Source organism: Lepidochelys olivacea (genome assembly GCF_965140295.1).
Source record: "Lepidochelys olivacea isolate rLepOli2 genome assembly, chromosome: 2".
NCBI classification, from domain to species: domain Eukaryota; kingdom Metazoa; phylum Chordata; order Testudines; family Cheloniidae; genus Lepidochelys; species Lepidochelys olivacea.
Window position 1 is genome coordinate 198,765,013 of NC_140412.1, and position 26,965 is coordinate 198,791,977.

The window sequence follows — 26,965 nt, forward strand, 5'->3', positions numbered from 1 at the left end:
AAATGTAATCTCATGATTTGTAAGCCAATCTTTTTTCATTTCTGGGGCCTGACTCATGATATTTGAACACTTGGAATTGACAGTACTTACTCCTAGGGGAATTCTGTGCCACTGTACACGTGCAGAATTCATGTCCCCCTGCAGATTTTTTTCCCTCTGCAGAAAATTCATTCTGCTGGGGAGGCGCTGCAGTTATACCTTTTGACCACCAGGGGCTGCTGTGGTGCCAGAAGAGAGGGCAGCCAACTCTGGGCTGGAGCAGCCAGCCACGGAGAGGGAGGGTGCAAAGGCTTTCTTCCTCACAGTGCCCTGCCCATGGGGCTGGGTGAGAAGGCACAGGATATGTGGGGGAGGGACAGAGTACGGCACACAGAGCTGCTGGAGGATCACATAGACTGGGGTTCAGAAGGGATAGTGGGGGAACAGACTGGGGCAGGGCACTGGAGCTAGTGAGGTGATAGCATTGAGCCAGGTGCTGAATCGGTGTGGGGGTTTAGGGCCACATGATGACGGGGGGGGTGGAACTGAATGGGGGTGCTGAGACACATGGGGGCAGAGGGATGCAGGGACACATGGGGACAGTGGGGGAGAGGGTGGCAGAATGGGGGTGCAGGGATACATGGGTGATTGGTGTTCCAGGGACACACAGGGACAGGGCGGATGTGCCTGACTGAATGGGAGAGGCTAGGGGTCAGCCAGGATATGCATGGAGGAGGCTCCCCAACTCCCTAAAAATCACCCCCCAAAAATGTCCATGCTTCTTCCCCCACACCCAACAACCCTGCAGGTTCACTCCCAAGATCCTTCCCAGCAATTAATTCCCTCTCCCTCAGCTTCTCTGTTACCCCTGACTTCCCCAAGCCTTTGTACTGCTTCTGAGGGGTGCAAAAATACATTTCTGTATTGTAGTTTAAATGAGTTATTACTCAAAGTTCTGTATTAATATGTGCAGGTTTGTACTTGGGTGGCTTAGCCCAAGCTGCAACCCGTGGTGCTGTGGCCACACTGCTGTCTACATGCTCCCAGCTGCTTTGTGGATGTATCCTGTATTTGATAGCGAATGCAAAATCTACAGTTTGACTGCATACAGCACAATAATACAGGTCCCCAGTTCTTCCAGGAACACATTTCTTCTGGAAAATCCTTTTCTTTTCAGCTTTTTTCTATGTTATGTATATTTTCTGCTCCCTTAGCACCTCTACCCTAACTTTCTGCCTGCAAGAAGCTGGGACTGGATGACAAGGGGTGGATCACTCAGTGAAATGCCCTGTTCTGTTCACTCCCTCTGAAGCATCTGAAATGTATCTTGAAAGGGCTTTCAGTTCATCACCTAAATCACTTGCATCAGTATCGCATCATCATGTGTCAACACTGTCTCTAGTGCCCTGCCCTGCTGGTGTAGGTCTTCTTCAGGTTTAGTGAGGAGTTTTGGAATATCATACAACATCCCAAATGTACTGCTGTTTTCCTTGAGCTGCTTGAAACGTTCTTCAACTGACTGTATTGCACAATCTAGCACCTGGTTCAAGGATTCGACTTTGAATTGTTGTTTGGGGTCTCTTATGGGATTATCCCGTGCCTCATAATCAAAATGTCTTCTTCTTCGGTGACTCTTGTATTCTTGAATGGGTGGGGAAATAGCTTCAGTGTGAAGTTCCTCTGCCAACTTCTGTGCACTCTTCAGAATGTTTTGAAATCCTTCATCTGACCGGTAAGACTGTAGGTATGACTTTGCTTTGTCCAGTTGTTCCATTGCTCCAGATATATCAAGGTCAACACCTTGGAGTCTCTTGCTTACAACATTTATTTCAAACAGGATGTCATGCCACAACACTAAGCCACGCAAAAATTTGCAGTTGTGTATGTTTGTGGTGATTCCATTTACCTCTGCCACTGTTCTCCCACAAACAGTTCCTGTCATAGCATTACCCTCCATAATGGCAACTATGGCATCATCTATCTTCCCAATTCGGTGTTTGATAGGTTTTATCGCCTCCACTCAACTTTGCCGTTGTGTGGCACTCAGTGGTTTGAGTGTCAGAGAGGATGTTCCCAAATGTTGCTTCAAAATTTGCCATCGATGAGTTGATTTAGAGAAAAATACATAGATGCTTTGAATTACATAAAAAAAATTCAGCAGCCTCACTAAAAGTTGATGCTGCATCACTGACCACCAAGCTCAATGAATGAGAACTGCATGGGACAAAAAAAGCTCGAGGGTTTAACTCTCGGATCCGTGTCTGCACTCCTCTGTTCTTTCCTCTCATGTTGGCACCATTATCGTAGCCCTGACCTCTCAAGTCAGCTATCGCAATTCCCGTATCTTCCAGCTTTTTAAGAAGCACATTTGTCATACCAGCTCCTGTAGTATCATCAATGTCAATAAATTCTAGAAAATGCTCTCTGACAGTCACCATTGCAGGGACATTTTCACTAGGTTCTGTTGTTGTTACAAAATACACCATTAAACTCATTTGTTCTGTATGGCTGATGTCAGGTGTGCAGTCCAGAAAAGCAGAGTAATATCTTGCTGACTTCAAATCTGCCACAATCTTCTGTTTGACTTTTGTTGCTAGTAACCGTATGATCTCATTTTGAATTGTTTTTCCAAGGTAGTGGTGTGTGTACATTTCTTGGGTGTCAGAGTAACAGCCGTGTTAGTCTGTATCCGCAAAAAGAAAAGGAGTACTTGTGGCACCTTAGAGACTAACCAATTTATTAGAGCATAAGCTTTCGTGAGCTACAGCTCACTTCATCAGGGTGGTGACTCTTCTTAGATGCTCCTGGAGTACAGCATCAAACTCAGCCATCACCTCATGGTAAGGTGATGGTAAGGCCAGCCCTGGGTCTGATCCAGTGCGGCCATTCTTATTTTCTTATGCTCCGCACTATACGTTCCCCCCCACATCTGTAATAATGGTGGTGTCACTCAGTGTTACATAGGGAAATGACAGAAAAAAGATATGCAAAATTATAAACTGTGTGGAGTGCTGAGAAATGATTCCAACACCTAATTGGGTGACGTGTAGGGTGTTAAATTGTTAGAAACTGAGAAGCTGAACCCCATAAGATGGCCACACACATTTTTTTTTATTACAGTAATTGTTTTTCATTTTCATTATAATAGTAATTGCAGCCTCAGTGCAGGCCATTTCTTGAGGATTAATGACCATCTGGGGATAATGACCCTCAGCTGTGTCCTGAATAATCAATTCCTGCCCATCTATCATTAATCCCCATGAAATACTCAGTGCTTCAATTAGTGTCACTTGTTTGTACAGAAATTTATAAAAAAAATTAGCTGAATATTTCAAAATGAGTTTCATCCCAATGACTCTTCCCCTCTCTTTCTTTTCTCCTGATTTAACGTTACACCACGTATGGTTGCGGCTTACCCACATAAGTCGGATGTGTATGTGACTGTTTTTACTTGTGAGATCATTTACAGATAGGACAATGTATGCCTTCTGCAAACTTTCAGCATTGAGGTGGTCACACAGTATCCACGTTGAAAGATCTGATTTTAAATAACTATATTTCCTTTATATTTGCAGTCTGTTGCCTCATTATTTCATGTAAAGCTCCATAAAGTGTGTTAAGGGGCTTAATCCTAGAGCAGCTCAATTTATATGAAGGAGGATAGGTGTGTTACAAATGAACAGAACCTGCAGAAATGAAGGTCAGAGACTCTAGTGGTCTTCAGCTGAGTGCTGTAGTTCACCGAGACTCCAAATGAATTATTATATTGTATGTGCTGTCAGAGGTCCTCTTATGGTAGAGAAGTGCTGTTTCAAGAGTGGTACTGAGTGGTAACTGAGAGAACATTTCTAGCCCCACTATAATCAAGTGAGAAGACACTCATCTAATCAACAGTATACATTGCTATATGTATTGTCATAAATCATTCTTTTTCACAGCTTTTATTCACTGCATTTTTTCATTTCTGTAAATATTTTACACATAGGGAATGTCCAGTCAAATAGTTACAGGTAGCTTACTGTGTTTTTAGCAAATATGAAATAAAAAACAACATATAAATTGAAATAAAACAAAAGTAGTCACCCCACAACAGCGGCTCTTGTAGCTCCTCTCCTGCAGGACTGGTTCCCTCCTCCTGGCATTGCGACCTGGTGCATGGGCATAGAGCCACTCAGCATTGGCCTGGCCTCCCGTCTGTCATGATGGGAGGAGAGCTGGGCCAAATTTCAGTGAGTGGCATTGCAATCTGGTCAGAGTACCACTCACTCAAATTTGGCCCAGTCACCCCTCTGTCATCATGACGGAGGGGCAGCCGGATCAAACCTGAGCGTCACTGCCACCCCGTGCACCAGCTCTGGGCTGTACTGGGTCTGGGTTCAGGAACCAGAGGAACTGAAGCAGGAAGGCTGTCTCAGGCAATGTGGAGGAGGAAGCTGCCTGATTGATATGTAGAAGGGACAAGAGATGGACCTGGGCAGGGGTGGCAGGTTTGTAGAAATTTTGGTGGTGCCCAGAACCCGCCCCCCCAAATTCCTTCCCCTACCTGCCTAAGGCTCTGGGATGGAGTTTGGGTGTTGGGTGCAGGCTCTGGGGTGGGGGTGCAGGAGGGGATGAGGGGTGCAGGCTCTGGGGCGGAGTTTGGGTGTAGGTTCTGGGCTGGGGCAGGGGGAGGGGGTGCAGGAGGGGGTGAGGTGTGCAGGCTCTGGGCTGGGGTGGGGGTGTAAGAGGGGTGAGGGGGTGCAGGCTCTGGGCGGGAGTTTGGGGATAGGAGGGGGTGCAGGGGTGAGGGCTGTGGGGCTGAGGATGAGAGGTTTGGGGTGTGGGAGGGGATTTAGGGCTGGGGCAGAGGATTGGGGTGCGGGGGGATGAGGACTTTGGCAGGGGGTGAGGGGCTCTGGGCTGGGACAGAGGATTAGGCTGTGGGGGGGATGAGGGCTCTGTCTGGGCCTGGGGTTGAGGGGTTTGGGCATTGGAGAGGCTCAGGGCTTGGGCGGAAGGGCAGGGTCAGGGCAGCCTGCCCTGCCACTAGTGGTTGGGTGGCACTAGGATGCTGTGGCAGCAGTTGATGCAGGGAGCCAGCAGAGCAGAGTCAGCGTGAGCTGCAGGCTCCCGGGCCGGGGCGGTGAGTGGGGGCAGCAAATCAGGCCGGGGAACAGTCGGGGGAGGTGCGGGAAGGCGGCAGGAGGGGCTGGGGGAGAGACCCGGCCCCAAACATTGGTGGAGCCCAGCCCCGGGCCCTGAATATTGCTGGAGCCCGGGCACCATGAGCGTATATAACTTGCTGCCCCTGGACCTGGGGGATGAGGGAGGGGAGTAGATTGGGACAAGGAGCCTGAGGCTAGGAAGACTGGGACTGGGGGGGAGAGGAAAACTGTGAGTTGGGGTTGGAGGAGACTGGGACTTGGTGGGCGAGGAGACTAGAACTGGAAGCTGGGTAGCACTCAAAATGACAGTGCTCACTTAATGAGCAACTACGGGTGCTGCTCCAGCAATGGGAAGCTTTGTAGGGTGGCAGATTCCGCCTAGGGTGGATGGGGGCAGACCGACCAAACCTGTGTGGTGCTGCAACTCGCTCAGATTTGGCCTGGCTTCCCCACCATCCATCATTAAATACTAAAAATCTTCAAATACTTGAAAGGATGTCAAAAAAAGATGGATAAAGATTGTTCTCTTTTGTCACAGAGGGCATGACAAGAGGCAATGGGTTCAAACTGCAGCATAGCCCATTTAGATTCAATCTCAGGAAAAACTTCCTAACTGTAAGAACAGTAGAATAATGGAACAGACTGCCTAGGGATACTTGTGGCACCTTAGAGACTAACCAATTTATTTGAGCATGAGCTTTCGTGAGCTACAGCTCACTTCATCGGATGCATACCGTGGAAAGTGTAGAAGATCTTATTTCATGAAAGCTCATGCTCAAATAAATTGGTTAGTCTCTAAGGTGCCACAAGTACTCCTTTTCTTTTTGCGAATACAGACTAACACGGCTGTTACTCTGAAATGTATCTATCATAGTAACTTGCCTGCTGATAGCACAGATTTCCATTCTGATGTTGGTGAACACGAGTAGTAAAGATTTCCTAGGGCCAACGAACACTTACTACCACTTTATCTTTGCAGGTACCTCTACTATCCGTGGGGAACAAAGAACCATCCAACCAAAAGATGAGCACCTGCAAATCTGAACAGACTGGGTTTTTTTCTGATGAAGTCAACTGCCCTTACTTCAGCTAATATTGTGTGATCACCAAAGGGATAATAAGCTTTGCTCAAAGTATATTGATGGGAAGGGATTCCAATGCTGAAACAAAGGGGAGACAGCTTTCAAAAGACCTCGCGACTGATGAACTTCAGTATGATACTTTTGTGGCAGCTCTGTTTTACAGCATAAATTTCTTGCACTGTATGGGGGGAGTTCTGTACATACTATTTGGGAAAATGCTTCAAAGTGTGTGCATTAGGAGAAAAACATAATTCCTGACAATGAGTGAATATGTTCTATTTTTTTATTTTATTTTTTTAAAGAATTGTTGAATACTCAGGTTTGCTGGAACTATATTTTAAGGCTCATAGCCAGGCTATTTTTTATAGCAAGAGAAAGAAATCAAAAAGAGCACCAGGCAGGAAATATCTTTAGGTTCACTGCACCAGAATTAGAAATTGATTCAATTATTAAATATTTAAATGTAGCCATTTGGATAGTAGCAATTTCAAATGCTGGTATAGCACATTAATAGTATTTACAACTTGCACAGCTTCTGAGAATAATTGTCATTTTTTAAATTGCAACTTTGAATACAATATTAGAATGTGGGTGTATATATGTACATGTGTTGTGTGTGTGTGTGTGTGTATACCATATATATAGACATGCATATATTGTATAGATACATATATGTAAAATATGTATACAGTGTAATATACACACACATTTACTGTTTAACAGAAAATAAATAAGTAAATGAAACCAATGCTTTGCTGCTAATCAAATTTGTAGTACTTAATGCACTTTGAGGATCTCTCTCTATATGTACCTTATATGTTAGAGATGCAGAGTCTCTCAACTCAAGATTACTGAAGCTATTATTTTCATCTTTAGAGTTTTGACTAAGTGTGAGACCCATTCTCTACAGTCTGATTATACTATAACTAACATAACTACTGTAAAAATCAGAATACATATGGTGACATATACCTAGACTGTTGAAACTTATTTATTTTATGCTTATCATATAGTTACTTGTGACTGATTGGATGCATAAGTGTGTCTTATTTACTGTGAATACACTGGCAAAGTACTTCTGCTATAGTTTGCTTGAAACATATGTAAATAACTAGACATTATTTCTTAACAATGTACAGAATATTATTTCCCCCGTCATTTGGGATTTCACTAGCCCAGATTCTAAACTGGTGAGAGTTAGCAGCGGTGGGCCTAAGTTACGGTGAGGGTACAAAAGGCATCCACCCCCTTCCGAGACACCTTCACTGGAGAGGTTTGAGGTGGTGTAAAATGCACAGAAATTCAGAGATTGAGTGAGTGAGAGGGAGGAATACAAAGCCAAAAAGGGCATGTTTAAATCACAAGGAGGCATGCTGTTTAGAACGTGGGTTTATCCTTATGATGTGATGACCCACCCAGGAAACAAGCATGTGACAGCCCAGTCTAACATAACACATTTGCCCCAGCAAGTCGAAATGTAGCGCAGAAGGCCACCATGCCCAATTTTGGCATCTGGGTAATGACAGACTCATAGCAGCTAAGGTCCATTATGGAGCTGCTTTGGAAAGCAAACAAGGCTCTTACATGCCATCCTATGGAAAATGTTATCAGCAGGAACATCAGAGATGAATACATCTGCATTAGAAAGATAGGATTAGAAAAGATACTGTATTTTGTTTTCTAACATAATATTTTCACACATGATTGTCACCTATGCATATCCCCCTAATATCTACTGTCTACTGTTTTTCTGCTTTCCTACTACCTAAGTGCTATAGTTAATATCAATCCATTTTTAGATATATCTGTTACGACTTCAAGGAGAGGCATACCTATTGGTTTCCCTCTCACCTGTTAAAAATTGACTGTCTTGCTGTGCAATTCTCTAACATCTTGTTATCATCACTGCAGGTTGCACCTTACTGGATGCATAATCCTTGCCCTGATTTATAACCTTCCTGGGTGTCATTTTATCTCACAACTCCTAAAATACCATGTATGTTAAAGCCATAGAATAAGTCCCCCTATGTGTTACCAGTGAACTAAAAGTGGTAATCTGTCATGCCGTATGAAATGTGTATCTCCTTAAAATGTAAATGCACATTTTTGAAAATGTAAATACAGGTGACCTGGAATTAGTATGTTTACACTAAGCATTCACATCATCTCTGGAACATGAAGCAAGCATGGTATCTCCCTATATTTAAAATAGCAGATACCACAATCATTGAAAATGTTGAGTTTGTAATGGCTCCTGCTGTACATATTATTTGAAAACCAAACCAAACCCTATTATGTTTTGCAATTAGAAGACTATCAAAATGCTTCTTCAACTAAGGTACCTGTTCCTCCAAAGAGTTCCACTGAATGGTTCCAGTTTACAAAGTGATATGAATATTAGAACAGTTGCCTTGCAAATACAACATAATTAGCAATGGCCGATGTATTATTTACAATGCAATCACGAAAAGTTAGCCCAAATTGTGGTTAAATATTAATGTGATTTTGATAGTCGCAGTGAACATCTTTCTTAGTACAGGAGAAAGGCAACAAGGTGTGGTTAATATCTGAGGTTTTATAAAGTAAGCCTGTACTGTATGTAACAAGAAAATCAGAATTTCTATGACATTTTGCATGCATTTCATACACAAAAGACCTCATTTAAACTAAGTCTTGATATATCGTCCCCACTCAATCTGAATACATATTTCCACAATTATTTTTTTTCAGAATAGCATAAAATTATCCTTACTTATATAGTGGGTATAAATCAAAAATGTCTATTTACAATGTTCTTCCTCCACATGTGTTTTTTAATAATTAATTGTCAGACTGGAGTAAATAGAAACAGGGGCACTGCATCAACCACGGATTGGACCTTATTTTCAGGCATGTATTAAAGCGATGAGATTTGTGTTTAGGCTGGGTTTGTGTGATATTACTAAGTGTCTATTGATACTTGATGGCATAGTTTTCATTGGAAAACAGACTGTAGTTAGTGACTCTTGCGTTTATCCATAATAAATTTGTAGCGCTATCAAAAATGGGATAAATATTGTGTGGGCCCAATAATGGGCCCAAAGCACGGAAAGATGGTGTTTCAGCTGTGCTTGGTTGTGGCAGGCAGTGCAGAGCAGACTTAGGGGAACTCTGCAGCAGCTGTCAGTGGAATGCAGAATTAGGAAGTGAGCCTGGCTGGGGCATTGGCAGTACGCATGAGTACAGCATGGCTTCACTAGGCTAAAAGTCCATGCTAGGGAATTAGCGGGCCTCATCTGGTACTCTCCCTGTGTTCTGCAAGAACAGCTGGCACTCTCCAGCATGCTGGATATAGGAGATTAGAGTTGAGGATACAGTTTCTGGTTCCCTGCCCCTTATCCGCCCCCACCACCTTTACACAGTTGTCCTACTTACAGTTGACATTAAAAACTGGACATTTCCCACTGTGGGGTTGCCCATTCTAAGAGCAGACAATACAATAAAATTCCTGTTATATGCTACGATGAGGGAAATAACAATTTTGCAAGTGCACCTAGCTTGTGTGCCATTTCCCAAATGCTGGCCCTATGTGACTGTGTATGACGAGGGCCATCTACAGCATCAAGAATAATCAGTATTGAACACGGAATTGTTTTCGATTTCAACAATGTTAAATATGAATCAAATATTCTGTTTGGTTGACTTACACGTATTTTATTTTTTAAATGCTGGTATATTGCTTGTCTGTGTCTTTGGTGAGAGATCGTCACTGGTTCACTGATCTGAGCTGTATGTTATTTGTCCGTGGTTTTTTTAACCTAATTTCCTGTGGGAATTTTTTGCCTCTTGTGTAATCTATAGGAAGGCAGTCCCACTGCTCTGATGGTCCATTGTTTTGTGGGATTTCAGGGAAAAAACAACACAAAACACTTTTCCAAAGCTATCTTATATTGTACTTGGCTGCTCTTACAAAATTGCATGCAAGTTATAATTTGTTTTCTTCTGGATTGTTAGTGCAATTTTTTTTTAAAAGGGAGACCTCTGTAAGCAAATATAATTTGCTGAAAGTAAATATGCATATTACTGATTGTTGGTATATTTTGTCTTTCAAATGAATTGCTGTTACAGAGTATGTCTATTCTTTTATAGTCTTTTTCATATGAGTTAGAATTTGCAAATGTCCCATAGGCAACATTCTGTGATAGAGAAGTTCTGTCCATCATTAGAGTTAAATTACATACTGTAGGTATGATTGCTGTAGTTGTCTTCAATATCGTCTTCAGAGAGCTACAAGTAAGTTTGAAACCAAATCCTTCCCACTTCTAAATGACTTATAGGCCTTCCAAATAGTACACCATGGACACATACAGATTATAAATTGTAGATTATCCATGCATTTGTAATACTGTAGCTTCTGTGTTTAGATTTGTAAATGTAAAATGAGGTGCAATTAACTACAACAATGCACATTTTAAAGAAATATTCTCATCTCCGTTATTTTTATTAATTATTATGATGTTGGTACTTATCGGTCCCAGCTGAGATCAGGGCCCAATTGTGCTTGGCATTCTACAAACGAATAGAAAAAGTCCCTGCCCTGGAGAACTTACTGTCTAAATGGACAAGAAAAAAGGTAGGAAGGAAAACGCAGCTCTGAAGTGAGTTGCCCAAAGTCACACAGCAGGTCAGCAGCAGAACTGGAAGTCGAATCCAAATCTCCAGAGTCCTAGTCCAGAGCTTTATCCACTGGCCCATGCTGCATTGCAAAACTGTTGTTAGAGATGGACCCAAGCTGAAAAACTGAGATCTTTGATCACTACTGTCACAAAGCCTTAGGCATGGATGGGTCTGTTTTTTATTTTATTTGGGTCCACTACCACTGAAAATGAATTCACATTTGTTTTGAAGAATATTTTGCAGTTTATCCTCATGGCTAGAATTGGCTGCCAGTTACCCCAGCATATTTCCAGAAGAACACCACCGAAGTCAATGGAGGTACCCTGGGTTTACGCATGGGTAACAGAGATCAGAATTAACCTGAAATGTCTAGAAATGAAAGAAAGAAATTACCCATGGGATGTGAAAAATACATGGTTACTTTAAAAGCTTTCCTATTAGACTGCACGGTGATAACTGAGCAAAACAACAGCCTGAAACAAATGTAGGATTTGAGCTTGATTTCAGATATGAGGATATGCATCACTCGGCATCTTTCAAGATAAATATTCACACGAGTGTGGTAACTGTTCCTGTAAACTATGCAGGAATTTGTGATTATATATCTGAAATCAGGACCAGCCGCTTCAGTTAAATAATGAAAAAGATCCAGCTAAAAGGTCTGGTACAGGCCACTGTTGGAGACAGGATACTGAACTAGATGGACCCACGGATCTTATTTCTATATTTCCCCACGGAAATATTTCTATATTTCTATATTTCCACATGTGCTTAAAGTGTCTACCTTTTATAGTCCAGTTATGACTAACTTTTGAAAGAGGAATTTGGAAAAGTGCACTGGCTCATCATTTCAATTGTGTTTTCAATTAGGAGATTTGACAATGAATAAAAGGGGTTATAAAATGCTGTTAATAATGTAGTGAGACCTGGATGAACATGTCTCACATTTCCCTCCAACTTAAGATCATTCTTGTATTCCAAGAGCAATGTTTAGAGCACTGCACTCCAAAAAACCCCAAACCTATTCAAATTGTAGCCTGATTCCAGGAAGAACTGGCAGTTTGAAGTGAGCGTGCATTTAGGTAGAGACAAAACAAGAAATCACTTTGGAATGTTATTTCTTTTCAGTGGATGAACTGGCAGTTGATTTTGGATACCAAAGTCTGAGCTGAAGGTTCCATCATTCAGTTTGTCCAAATAGACAGCAGCAATCAGAAAACAAAATCCTTGAGTCCATTTCAACTATTGGCTTTCAGTAAATTAAAACGAGGCTGTCAAGTGATTAAAAATTAATCTCAATTAATCACACTATTAATTGCGCTGCTAAACAATAATAGAATATCATTTATTTAAATAGTTTTGGATTTTCTTTACATGTTCAAATATATTGATTTCAATTACAACACAACACAAAGTGTACAATGCTCACTTTGTTTATTTTTATTACAAATATTTGCATTGTAAAAAACAAAAAAGAAATAGTATTTTTCAGTTCACAAGTACTGTAGTGCAATCGCTTTATCATGAAAGCTGAATTTACAAATGTAGAATTATGTACAAAAAATAACTGCACTCAAAAATACAACAATATAAAATATATGAATCCACTCAGTCCTACTCTTGTTGAGCCAATAGCTCAGACAAAAAGTTTATTTAACTTGCAGGAGATAATGCTGCCCGCTTCTTGTTTATAATGTTAACTGAAAGTGAGAACAGGCATTCACGTGGCACTGCTGTAGCCAGCGTCACGAGATATTTACATGTCAGATGTGCCAAAGATTCATAGGTCCCTTCGTGCTTCAACCACCATTCCAGAGGACGTGTGTCCATCCTGATGACGAGTTTTGCTTGATAACGATCCAAAAAACATGTACCGACACATGTTCATTTTCATCATCTGAGTCAGATGCCACCAGCAGAAGGCTGATTTTCGTTTTGGTGGTTCGGGTTCTGTAGTTTCCACATTGGAGTGTTGCTTGTTGCTCTTTTAAGACTTCTGAAAGCAAGCTCCACACCTCATCCCTCTCAGATTTTGGAAGGCACTTCAGATTCGTAAACTTTGGGTCGAGTGCTGTAGATGTCTTTAGAAATCTCACATTGGAGCCTTCCTTGCGTTTTGTCAAATCTGCGGTGAAGGTGTTCTTAAAATGAATATGTGCTGGGTCATCATCCGAGACTGCTATACCATGAAAGATATGGCAGAATGCAAGTAAAACAAAGCAGGAGAAACATAATTCTCCCCCAAGGAGTTCAGTCACAAATTTAATTAACACATTTTTTTAACGAGCGTCATCGGCATGGAAGCATGTCCTCTGGAATGGTGACCGAAGCATGAAGGGGAATACGAATGTTTAGCATATCTGGCACATAAATACCTTGCAATGCTGGCTACAAAATTGCCATGTGAACGCCTGTTCTCACTTTCAGGTGACATCGTAAATAAGAAGAGGGCAGCAGTATCTCCTGTAAATGTAAACAAACTTGTTTGTCTTAGCAATTGACTGAACAAGAAGTAGGACTGAGTGGTCTTGTACGCTCTGAAGTTTTACATTGTTTTGTTTTTGAGTGCAGTTATGTAACAAAAAAAAATCTACATTTGTAAGCTGCACTTTCATGATAGAGATTGTACTACAGTACTTGTCTGAGGTGAATTGAAAAATACTATTTCTTTTGTTTATCATTTTACAGTGCAAATATTTGTAATAAAAATAAAGTGAGCACTGTACATTTTGTATTCTGTGTTGTAATTGAAATCAATATATTTGAAATGTAGAAAAAAATAAAAAGATTTCATAAATTTCAATTGGTATTCTATTGTTTAACAGTGTGATTAAAATTGCCAATGAAAGGAGAATTAATTTTTTAATCACGCTTAATTTTTTTGAGCTAATTGTGTGAGTTAACTGCAATTAATCGACCACCCTAATTAAAACTGAATTATACAAGGCTTTCTGTACTTTAGTGTTCTCAATAGGAGATGGTGAGGCTCACAACAAGAAAATTAGTAATTAAAAAAAAAACAAATGGAACCAATTGAAATCCACAGGTAATGTCAGCGGCACCATGATACGCTTTGGGGACATTCCTAAAACTTTGCAGTGCAATCTGTTGTTCTTAATTTACACCAGGCTGAATTGATCGTCTCTGTAATTAGGTTTATATTGCAGACAATAGGAATTAAATAAATGAGGGAGGTGAGTAGCTGCAGACAGCAATTTTTAAAGATGCCTTGTGGTATCAGGTTAAATAAATTTTTTCCTACCTGCCATTTCCCTCCTGTGAGACAGACATTTCCATTGATCCTTATGCAAAGTTTAGATCCCCTCTCATTATTCAAATGAGGAAGCTAGACAGTCAGGGGACAGCCTTGTATCTGGTGCGCTGCCCACTAACTTCCTCTAGAAGGAGCTATTTCCAAGAGTCTATGATTAGTATTGTGTCTCTATGGGGACAGGCATTTCCTGGCCTGGAGGACTAATAAACCATGGAACATAATGTGCTCCTGAATGGTAGAACCAGCTTTGAGACGATTCTCATATCCGTACTCTCAAAAGGATAAGCTGCCTGTCTTGGAGAACAGAAATCAGCAGAAAAGATCCTTGTTTTCATTTTCCTTTCATTGGTAAGTTCACTGATCCCTACATATGGGACTTGACCACTGGTCAGACTGTTTTAGCAGGGCACAGCAGAATTATCACAGGTTTGTAGAAAAGTACAGTAAAAGGAGAGGTACCACGCTGCGGCATGTCTCTGTTGACTGCTGTTTGTAGAGATCATCTGATTCAATCTGTGGTGCTTCCTGAATATTTGATCAGGTAGCTGCTCTACAAATTCTCTCTGCTGAGGCATACCACTCCCCTGCCCACTGAGTCAGCGTTTATTGTGAGGAGCAAGTTGCTGTTCCTACCTGAAATGAGAATTATTTAGCCTCCTTTATGTAGTTTCTGAGTCACGTGGCTTTCATACCCCGGCATCTAACAGTGAAGCACAACAAAAGAGATGGGATACAATGTTTGGGATACAATGTTCAAAAATCTATGGGACATATGGAGGATGAATTCCTGAAATGTTCTCACTACCACCCTGCTCCTTGAAGAACATGTAATGTGGGGAGGGGGTGTGTGTGGCTTCTGGGCTCAGAACACTTGGTAACTCCCACTGGGTACTTTGGGAAGCTGCAGGTTCTGGACTTCCTTCCTTCACTCTGCTGCTTCCTCACTGGAGCATGAAGGAATGGATCCTTTTACAGGCCACTTTGGTGGCTTTTGCAGCTTCTGCTTAAGAGGAGCATTCACAGGAGAGTTCCTTATTGAGAGAGTTACCATCTTCATCGGCCTATCTTGTACCCAACATAGGGGTATCCAAACACCAACCATGGTAGCTAGCTTCCATTTGGTACTGGCATTTCATTTATTTCTGCTATTTTATTAAATAAATGTGTGTGTTATGATGGTGCATGTCCTCCAGCTGGTTTCCACTGGCTTTCTTTGATTAAATAGTTCTCCACAGTTGCTGTACCATTCTGCACATCCCAGGAAGGAGAGAGAGTTTCTTCCTCCACTTTGGGCATCATCCCAGGTCCTCAATGAGATCTCAGCAGCCTTGCACTTTGATTGAAGGAAGAGTGGTGCCTCATCCTTTAGAAACCTCTATGTGATTTACCATACCCAGTCGAGTTCCTATTTGTCAATGTTGCACCAAGAATGTCCACCATTGTTCAGTACCAGGTTTACCATGGCGCCGGGCCCACAACCAGAAGGGTCCCCGGCCATCCCGATTCCCCGGCTGGCTGAGCTGGCCAGGAAACCTGCCCCCACCCGGCTCTGCCCCTGCCGTGCCTCTTTCCCATGCCCCTCCTCTGCCCCCACTCCGCCTCTTCCCACCCCTGCTCCGCCCCAGCCCTGCCTCCACTCCACGTCTTCCCCCCACCCAAGCTCCCTTCCCTGAGCTAAGCATCCTGTGGGACTGCAGCGGGGTCGGGCGCGCCCTGCATTCACCATGCAGCAGGAAATGGAGCGACCCAGCCCCAACCCGCTCCACTCTGCCGATGAGTGCTGGGGGGCGGTTGCCCCCCAAGCCTGGGAAGGAGATGGAGCGGTGGGGAAGGGGCATGGGATGGGGAAGAGAAGGGGATGAGGGATGCGGGGGTAGGGGGGAAGCCAGAGCCCAGCATGTGGCATCCCCTTGGCAGAAGCTGGGGCTCCCCTGTTAACCAGGCCCATTGAAACCTCACCCTGACAAGCTCCACCTCCCCTGCATCTGTGCCACCCCGATGAGCCCCCCCAGACACCCTCCCCACTGAACCCCAATCACCTGCACCTGGACCCCCCCACCCAAATGAACCCCACCTCCCCTGCACCTAGACCCCCCCTGCTGAGCCCCAAACACCTTCACCTGGATCCCCTGCAGAGTCCCATTGCCCCGCATCTGGAATCCCCTAATGAGCTTCTGTGCATCCAGATCCCCCACTGAGCCGCCCACACCCAGACTGCCCCACAGAGAACTCTCTTACCCCCACCTGGATCCCCCCACACTAAGTCCCTCTATACTTGGATCCTGCTGCCAGGCTGCGCCTGCTCACCCAAACCTGGTGCACCTGGCACAAGGGCAGGGAGCCTGGCCCAGGGGGGCAGGGCCCCAGGATGTTTTTGGGGCAGGCCTGGTCCTTGCGCTGTGTCAGGGTTGGGTGCAGCCTCACTGCTGAGTCCCTGTCCCGGGGTGGGGTGGGGGGAGGCTGCAGGGTGATCTCCCACCTCCATGCAACCAGTGGCCTGTGCTCCCCACTGCCATGTTGGAGCCGCCGCATTTATTTATTGACAAATAAAATTTAAAGAATTTTAAAATATTGTGCTCAGAATTTTTAATTTTTTGGTGCAGAATCCCCCCAGGAATATGGGGTGCAGCTGTGATGGTGGGACTGTGAGGAAGGTGGTGGGCAGTGGGGAGGTCTGTGGGCGGGAGACGAGCGGTGTGGTGTGCAGGGTGTGGTGGGAGGCCAATGGGGGAGGTCTCTGGGAGGGGTGAGGGCTGGGCATAGAGATCTGTGGTGGAGGTCTCTGCGCGAGGGGGCGCTGGGTATAAGGGTGGGGCGCTGGGCAGGGGGTGGTGAGGTGCAGGCCCGCCCTCAAGGGGAAGGGGCATGCTGGCATTACAGGGCTGGGCAGGCCAGTGTGCGTCTGGCAGCTGTAGGTTCGTAAACAGTGCCCTCCTGCTGGGCTGCGCAGAGCAGGGCTGCTCCCGCCGCACTGTGCCTCATTGCCCCCAGCCCGCCCTTCACTCTGGAGACTGACCATCCTGCCCCCCTGCACCTTGCCCCATGGGGGCCCACATATATGTTTGGCGCCGGGCCCACAAAAAGTTAATCCGGCCCTGCCACTGTTTACTGCTTAGAGACAGGCAAATAATTCAAGTAAACATTCAAACAAAAATAAATCCTCCATGTACAGCCTGAAATAGATTTTATCATAATCTGGCCTGCCCATAAGAAAAAAACATGGGCTGTTTTCAAATGCATTTCTCTACAAATCCCTGTAACTGATACCATTTTTTGTTAAGCAAATGATAAATTTTGTCGTGACTCAAATGTGTTAATGGCTTGGCAATAATTGTTCTGTACACGCTGAGTTCATTACTGAGGAAAATATTAAAGCTCAAATATTCCTAATGGGAGAAACTAACACCCTGTGGCTTTGCTTTATTCTTGTGCTATTCACAAGCCCATGGGTTTCTTAAACGATTTAATATTCTGCTTGCAAGTTTGGACAAATTTTCTGGAAGAAAAAATTCTTTCAATTGTGACAGGAGTTCAGAATTATTACTGCGTGTATCATTGGTTTCACTGAGGCAGGTGAAAGGGGAAGGGAAAAAAGCTAGGGATCATTCGAAATGTTGTGAATTCATGTTTCATTCTGACATCTGAGGGCTTCACAATACCTTGTTAGATTTAGGTTAGAGAAGCAAACCATCTTTCACTTGTGTGACATGCTAGAGAACATCATAATTTGTGCTTCAGTAGGGCCTTACATTTGATGATCTCAAGAGCTTTAATGAACTAAACCGCACAATACCTCTGAAAGGTAAATCCTGAGTCGATCTTACAGATGCTGAAGATCCACAGAAAGACTAAGGGCTGTCTTTTGATAGCCTTACTCATGATACCCTTAGTTCATGACATCAGGGACAATATTTGTAGCATCAGGTAATACCTACCATAAGTAAAGGTATCAGCAGCTCGAGTGATTTGCTCAATGTCACAAATCTGTTGTAGACCATGGCATAGAATCCAGGTCGCTCAATTCCTACTCCTGTGCTTCAACCACTGCATCGTTCCTCCTCCCCCGGAAGGGACACTCACTGCCTGCTCTTGTAAAAGGCACACGTGATCTCTTCATTATTTCGGAAATGGAGCGTCTTCTTCGAGTGAGTGTTCATGTCCATTCTAAGCAGGTGTGTGCACGCCAGCCAGGAGATTCCCCCCAGCAGTGTCTGTAGGGTCGGCCTGGGCGCCCCCTGGAGTGACGCCTTCATGGTGCCTAGTATAGGGGCCTGCTGACCCTCCAGCCCCCCTCAGTTCCTTCTTACTGCCCGCAATGGCTAGCTGGAACTTTGCTCGCTGCCTACAGCAAGCGCCTAAGCAGTGTCTTTTGTTCCTAGTGCACAGAGTTCATAGTTGTTCTCTATAGTTATAGTTTTCTCATATAGTTAGTAGTGGTTTGTTAGATCGTTCGTTTTCCCCTTCAGGGGTATGCCCAGGTCTCCAGGGTTTAAACTCTGTGAGTTCTGTGGAAAATTTATGCCCAAGAGTGATCCTCATTCGTCTTGCTTGTGGTGCCTTGGTGAGACTCACCAAAAGGACAAGTGCCGCATTTGCAAGGGTTTCCACCCAAGAACCCTTAAGGACAGACTCTAAAACTCCTGCTCTTGGAGACGGCATTGAGACCGCAATCCGACGCAGGACCCGATGACCTGGCACCGAGCACGTCCTCTTCGGTGAGTAGTGCGCCGGCACCAACGGCGCGCAGAACGGGCCCGGCAAAAGACTGGAAAGCCCACCGGCACGGCTGTGGCTTGGGCCATAGGGTGTCGGCCTCAGTTCGGCACCGCTCTCCATCTCCGGTGCCGGTAAAAAAGAAAAGGCCGATGAGGAACCACTCACCCCCCTTGAAACCTAAGGGGCGTCCACGAGTGGCTTGGGACAGACCGCCTCTGCCTTGCTTCTGCCCAGGGTTTTGTCGACTCCTGCCCTGGCCAGGGTCCAGTCGAGCCCGAACCCTCCTCGGTCCCCGGACCATCTGGTGGACATACAGCCACCGTCAATGCCAGAGGCGTTAGAGGTGGCAACGGACCTGATGTGCCTCTTGGTGCCGTCCTCCCCCCAAAGGAGGGACAATTCGCCAGTGACCGCATGCCCTCTGTTTCACTCCAGAGGTAAGCCAACCATGATGGCCCATCGGTCTCCATCTCCGGCACTGCCCACGCAACCTCCCGCACTTTGGCCACAGTGGTGGTCATGAGAAGAGGCTCCTGGCTACAGGTCTCTGGTCTCCACCATGAGGTCCAGCAGACCATTCAAGGCCTTCCCTTGAAGGTGTAGCTCTTTCTCTGAAAAGACAGATAAGAGACTTCACAGCTTGAAGGACTCGAGGACTACCCATCATTCGCTGGGGCTTCATACGCCTGCTACCCAGCGCAGGCATTTTAGGCCTCATCCGGCCCCTCATCCTTATCAACCCCAAAACCACCAGGATGCTCCATATATGTGAAACAGGAGCACTCGGAGGAAGCAACACCCACCCTCTAGACAAAGCTCTGGCCAGCCCAGGGCCCCACTGGGTTCTAGATCACCCTTTTGAGGGTACGGTTGAGGACAGCTTGCCAGTACGACCTTTGGATCCTTCCCATCTTACTTTCTCGTCCCATCTATCCCTTTTCTACCGTGCCTGGTCCTGAATTACTTCAGACCAATGGGTGCTCCGCACGGTAGAGAGGGGATATTCCATCCCATTCTGTACCCTCCCCCCCACCCCTTCCCCGTCCCTCTTCAGGGATCCCTCTCATGAGCAATTTCTAATTCAAGAGGTGCAGTCCCTCCTCTTGGTAGGGGCAGTTGAGGAGGTTCCTCAGGAGCTAAGGGGCAAGGGTTTCTACTCCCAGTATTTCCTAATACCAAAGGCCAAGGGGGGGCCCTCAGACCCATACTGGACCTGCGACAGCTCAACAAGTATGTAAAGAAACTCAAGTTTCGCATGGTCTCACTAACCTCCATTATCACCTCACTGGATCCAGGAGACTGGTATGCCGCCCTCGACTTGAAGGATACATATTTTCATATCGCAATAGTCTCACATCACAGACACTACCTCAGATTCGTGGTGAACAGAGGCCACTACCAGTTTGCCATCCTCCTGTTCGGACTGTTGACTGCCCCCCGAGTATTCACAAAATGCATGGCAGTCGTTGTGGTGTTTCTGCGCAAGTGCCAGATACAGGTTTTTCCATACCTCGATGACTGGCTGATCAAGGGTCGCTCGAGAGCCCAGTCGGAGGCTCAGGTCGAATTTATAAGGAGGACCTTCCTTGACATAGGTTTCCTCCTGAATGAGGAAAAGTCTACTCTGTCCCAGGTGCAGAGGATAGAGTTTATAGGTATGGTCCTGGACTCTACCCAAGCCAGGGCGTACCTCCCGGCAGCCAGGTTTTGCTCACTTCAAGACATCATACAGAGCCTCAGACGGTTCCCCATAATGTTGGCAAGAAACTGTTTAAAGTTGCTGGGGGACATGGCCTCATGCATGTACGTGATGCAGCATGCCAGGCTCAGGCTGTGCCCACTCCAGTCTTGGCTGGTATCGGTGTACCGACCAGCCAGAGATGCGTTGGACAGGATCGTAACCCTGCCCCGCCTGGTGCTGGACTCCCTCTTATGGTGGCTCGACCCGTGAGTAGTTTGCACAGGGGTGCCTTTTGCCAACCCTCAGCCCTCGCTGTCCTTGGTGACAGGCGCCTCGGATCTGGGTTGGGGGGCTCACCTACGGGACCTCAAGACCCAAGGCCTCTGGTCTCCAGTCTCCGATGGAGCTCGCTCTTCACATCAGTGTCAAAAAGCTGAGGGCAGTGCGTCTGGCATGCTATGCTTTCAAAACGCACATAATGAGCAGATGTGTTTCAATCCTCACGGACAACACCTCAGCGATGTTTTATATCAACAAAGAGGAGGGTGCATGCTCCTCTCCCCTGTGCCGAGAAGCCCTTGAGCTGTGGGACTTCTGCATAAAGCACTCGATCCACCTGCAGGCTTCACCCTCCCGGGGTGCAAAACACTCTGGCGGACAGCCTCAGTCAGACCTTCAATGGCCACAAGTGGTCCCTTCGGCCAGACGTGGTGAGCTCAATCTTATGGTTCTGGGGCTCTTCCCAGATAGACCTGTTCACCACTCCGGGCAACAGGAAATGTCAGACATTTTGCTTCCTTGGGAGCCACGGCTTGGGGTCCATCAGGGACGCCTTCTTTCTCTCTTGGGAGGGCCGCCTGCTATATGTTTTCCCACCCATTCCTCTAGTCCACAGGGTGCTCCTCAAGATCCACAGGGAGTGGGACCGAGTCATACCAATAGCGCCGGCGTGGCCGCATCAGCACTGGTTCACCTCGCTCCTGGAAATGTCCATAGCGGCCCCACTCACCTTACCGCTAGTCCCCGACCTGATCACGCAGGACCAGGGCCAACTCCGGAACCCGAATCTGGAGTCACTCCACCTTACGGCCTGGATGCTCCATGGCTAAGTGCCGCAGAGCTGTTTTGTTCGGACCAGGTCAGACAAGTCCTCCTGGTTAGTAGAAAGCCCTCCACCAGGGCTGCTTACCTGGCCAAGTGGAAAAGGTTCTCCATCTGGGCGAAGCAACACAATCAGTCGCCGCTCCTTGCCCCCATACCATTTATACTGGACTACCTCCTTCACCTAAACCATCAAGATCTGTCCCAGTCATCAATAAGGGTCCACTAAGCCACTATCTTCACCTTTCATCTGGGTGCAGATGGTCTCTTGGTCTTTGCAAACCCTTTAGTCAGTTGTTTTCTCAAGGGTTTGGGCAGGCTCTTCCCACACACACTTCAGCCTGTCCATGCCTGGGACCTCAATTTAGTCCTCTTCAGGCTTACAGGCCCACCATTCGAACCTCTGGCCACCTGCTCCTTGTTATATCTTTTGTTCAAGGTCACGTTACTCGTGGCAATTACCTTGGCTCAACGGGTCTTGGAGCTCAGGACCCTCACGTCTGAGCCCCCTTACATAGTTTTTCATAAGGATAAGGTCCAGCTCAGGCCTCATCCGGCTTTTCTCCCAAAGGTCATCTCCCATTTTCACATGACCCAGGACATCTTCCTCCCAGTGTTTTATCCCAAGCCGCACTCCCCTGATAGGGAGCACAGGCTACACTCACTGAACGTGCATAGGGCTTTAGCCTTCTACATAGAGAGAACTAAGTCATTCTGGAAGTCTGTCCAACTCTTTGTAGCCGTGGCAGACAGAATGAAGTGCCTCCCGGTATCCTCTCAGCACATCTCGTCGTGGATCACGTCCTGCATTAGGGAGTGCTACACCCTGGCAAAGGAGCCCGCTCCGCAGATCACAGCCCACTCTGCCAGGGCCCAGGCCTCCTCTGCAGCATTCTTGGCACAAGTCCCTATTCAGAAAATTTGCAGGGCAGCCATGTGGTCCTCGATACATACATTTACATCTCACTATGCAATTTATACAACAGTCCAGGGATGATGTGGCTTTTGGGCGAGCTGTGCTCTTTTCTGTGGATAACTCCGACCCTGCCTCCTGAGCTCTAGCTTGTGAATCACCTGCTTGGAATGGACATGAACAATCACTTGAAGAAGAAAAAATGGTTAGTCACTTTCTCGTAACTGTTGTTCTTCGAGATGTGTTGTTCATGTCCATGCCAATACCCACCCTCCTACCCCTCTGTCGGAATAGTCGGCAAGAAGGAACTGAGGGGGTGGAGGGTCGGCAGGCCCCTATACTAGATGCCATGAAGGTGCCACTCCAGGGGGCACCCAGGACACTGCTAGGGGAAAAAATCTTCCGGCTGGCATGCACATGGCGCGCACACGCCTGCTTGGAATGGACATGAACAACACATCTCGAAGAACAACCATTATGAGAAAGTGAGTAACCGTTTTATTTCAGTGTGTTTCTAGAGATGCTGTAGGAAATAGTTTCCAAGAATCTGACTCACTCACTTTATGCCTTCCAGTTCTCATCACATGCACCACAGTTACTCACTTATTTTAAAAATCACAGCCAGAAAGAAGAAATGCAACGAAACAATGTTCTGGTTTCTTATCTTTCCTGGCCATGCTTGGCACTGTTGCTTCACATGTGCTCCAGTGCCGACACTACCAAGTAAGACAAAAATGTACAAAGATTGAGGGGCGGGAATGTCCACCATAAGTTTTTGTCTGTAAAGCCTCGTTTCTAATTACTGCTGTGGACAATCAACTATCCAGGTTCTAATCACAAAATATATCTATGCATAACAGAAGTGAATGAACAACAGCAATCCATGCATGATAATGTTAGGGCTATTTGGACGGTATGTTTTAGTTGTGAAAACATTAACTATTGTGCAATGCTTATTTTAACAATCTAAAAATCTTTCTCAATGGTATGGCTAGATGTCTGAAAACATCCATTATTCATCATCCAAAACTATTGGGGAAAAATACTACCTTGACATATACAAGGATGTAATATAAGTGTTTATGTTATAAATACGTGTTCGTGATGTTGAGTTAGGCCCTAGGGTGCATTGTTTTTTTAAATTTGTGTGTGTTTGCCAAATTCTTCAGCTTGTTGCATTCCAACGAATCCTTTGTACAAATACATGGTAGAAAGAAAAAGATCCATCAAATGATGACATTCCAAATCAACAGAGGACTTTAAGAATGAAGACACATGTTAAAGTAAAAGAACTCAGTGACGAGATCTGGTTGAACAGATCTACAGTGTGGGATAATCTTAAATTTGTATACCATTCTTCAAAATAATCCTGAAATAGATGTACTAGAGATTGATACTATTTCAATGTGTCAGATGAGTGAACTGCATAAAACCTGCTAATACAGTGAGCACACTTGAAAGCCTGCCAGTTCTCTTAGACAACCATAGCCATTTGCAGTAAGCACAGGGAAGTACAAAAAATATTGCAAGTACCAAGGTAAGAGTATCTGCCCACTATATTTATGTAATTTTTTCTAGAGTGTCCTAATGGCCTTTCTTCTTTTAAAAAACTCTTTTATTCCTTTTTAGAGCTTTGCCTATGCTAGGAACATTTGTAAATAATTTTCAGCACTGGTGCTGTTCCAGCAGGGCTGCCAACGGTGGACATTGCCATGTAGACAGGGTGCAGGTTTTTATACCACTTTCCCTTCTTAATCATATGACCTGAGTGGAAAACAAGATGCTCTATTACTGGGCCATGCTGCCTGTTTCTCTTATTGCTGCATTCTCCATTATTTGATCGATCTGTAGCTCTATCGTAGATGCAGACTTATTTTCCCCTGAATATGCACTCCCCCCACCCCAAGGTCCGCCCCCACTCCACTTCTTGCCCTAAGTCCCTGCCTTCGCTCTGCCTCTTCCCGCCCTGCTCTGCCCCCTCCCCCAAGGCCCTGCCCCCGCTCTGCCTCTTCCTGCCCCCACCTCCACCCACCCGTTGTTCACTGCTCTCTGCCCTCCCCCGGCTGCCAAACAACTGTTTGGCGGCGCCACAGATCAGCTGTTCAGTGTGGTTGCCAAACAGCTGTGGCTGATGGGTGCTGAGCACTCCCTATTTTTTTTTCCGTGGGCGCTTGAGCCCAGAGCGCCTATGGAGTGGGCACCTATGGTCCCTATACTTGGTGTCAGAGAGTGGAGAATTTACATCAGCACTGTCCCTTTCAATTGTGGTGCCCCAAAAAGCCATTTGTTTTACTTGGCCCTAAGGATGGCTTTCATCATCCCGGCAGGATGATCTCTCCTGCTATAGAACTTCAGGAACTCCCCACTTTGGCTAGAGGCTGCCCCTCCATCTGTTAGTGGCTCCTTTCCTTTCTGTTCAGACTTTTCTCACGTAGGCAGTAAAACTCTTCCTTTGTTTTCTGCTTTCTAAAGATTGGGGTTTTTTGTTTTTTTTTTACCTTCAGCAAATATGTTGCTACTTGAGGGAATACTGATGTTTGATCATAGGTAACCTAGAATGCCAGTTCAGTGTTCCAAACAGGCACGGTATGTTTAAGAGAACCCCAGACCACCACACACACTCACCACTAGTCAGCTTGCTAAAATGGGAGTCTCATAACTTTGTGATGTAAGATGAGTATATAGTCGTCTATCAGAACTTGCTTGTTAAGATATGAAAAGCCATATGCATTACTTAATGCTGAATACAAGCTACATACGACTGTTTTGAGCTAGATCCTGCTGGAGATAAATTGTAAGCCCCAATCTGTTTTTTTGCAAAATGCTAGCAATTTTTTTTCCTAAGCAGAACTGGAAGCACCATCATTTAAATCACAGCATGAGGCCTTTTACAAAGTCTGGGCTTTATAAAAATTCCTATTAGCTACTAGCCCGGACTCTCAGGCACAAATTAACTAATTTTGTCTTGCCCATTTGGATTTTTGTGGCTCCATCTGGCCTCCAGATAGAGTAACTGCATCCACAGTTACATCTTTATTGGGATAAGACTTTCTATTTTAAATAGCTATTTGCCAGAGATATAGACATTCCAAAGAATGCATTGAAAATGAGTTTTATTAGATTTCAAGGGCTAACAGGCATTAATAGTCCAGTAATATTATAGTAACAGTCAAAAACAGGGTTTGCAGTTTGACAGCTTGTAAATTACATCCAGCGTACTGAAGGCAAAGAGCATTAAGAGAACACCATTTGAACATTAAAGAAATTGTGTTCTGCAAACAATATGTCTGCCAAAAGCCAAGCCAAAGATGCAGAGGTCCCTCACACTGTTCTCTTCCAACATGGATTTATACCACAACTGACATCATCCGTCTCCTTCAATTAAGGATATTACAACATGACCAAAAGGACAATTACCACAGGAATACTATTTAAAAATAAATGTGAAGTGAATGTACTGTCTGCAAAATGTGCTGTATTGACAGCCTTGGATACAGAAGTCTCCTATCCAGAGAAGAGATGCAGCATGGGCAGTAGCAAGAAGTTCACCTCTCGACTCAGTCACTGGATGACCACAATGGTCCCTTCTGGCCTTGGAACCTATGAAAAAAACCTGTCAAAGCTGGTAGAGAGAAGCCACTGTAGAGGCAAGAGGACAGCTCAGTCTCACTGTTTATCTTCTCTTTATCCAGAAAGATTTTCTACTTATAACTACACTAGCCCAAACCAAGCACCCAGAGCTGAACGTCCTTCAGCTCCATGGTGTTTGATGTCCAGATGTGACCTTTGCTGTGTGGTCCTGGGCTTTCTGCAAATCAGAAGGGGATGCTCATTGGTTTCTTCTTTTTCCATCTTTATCACAGTCTAGAAATCCCATTTTTTCTCGACTTCTGTCCTAAGATGGTTTCTGCTAAGCAAGGCTCGCCTCCTTTCCCCAGCCCTGTGAAGAACTGCCTGCACAGGCCACAAGCCCAACTCCAATAGCAGCAGAAAACATGCACTAACAAAAGAACAAATGTTGTGCTGGTGAAAGATGCTGGATCAACAAGAGTGAGACTGAAATGTTACCTTCCGTGTCTGGCCAATGGGCCCAAACCCCATCCAAGAGAAACTACCTGCAGTCACGAGAGACACTATGGTAATTTCCACCAGGATTTCAACAATTTCCACCCCATCATCAACCTCAGCCTGGACCAGTCCACACAAGAGGTCCAATTCCTAGACACTACAGTGCTGATAAGCGATGGTCACATAAACACCACCCTATACCGTAAACCTACTGACCACTATACTTACCTACATGCCTCCAGCTTTCATCCAGACCACACCACACGATCCATCGTCTACAGCCAAGCTCTTAGATACAACCGCATTTGCTTCGATCCCTCAGACAGAGACAAACACCTATAGGATCTCTAT

General features: G+C 45.2%; 1 protein-coding gene across 1 annotated transcript in view; it reads left to right on the plus strand.

Moving 5' to 3' along the window:
• NEK10 (NIMA related kinase 10) overlaps nt 1-6,805 on the plus strand; it is a 185,081-nt gene extending 178,276 nt beyond the window's left edge. The window contains exon 37 of the mRNA XM_084620570.1: nt 6,103-6,805. Coding sequence (XP_084476696.1) covers nt 6,103-6,151 — 49 coding nt within the window. The 3' untranslated portion in view covers nt 6,152-6,805. The remainder of the gene's footprint in view (nt 1-6,102) is intronic.
• Nucleotides 6,806-26,965: the final 20,160 nt, after the last annotated feature.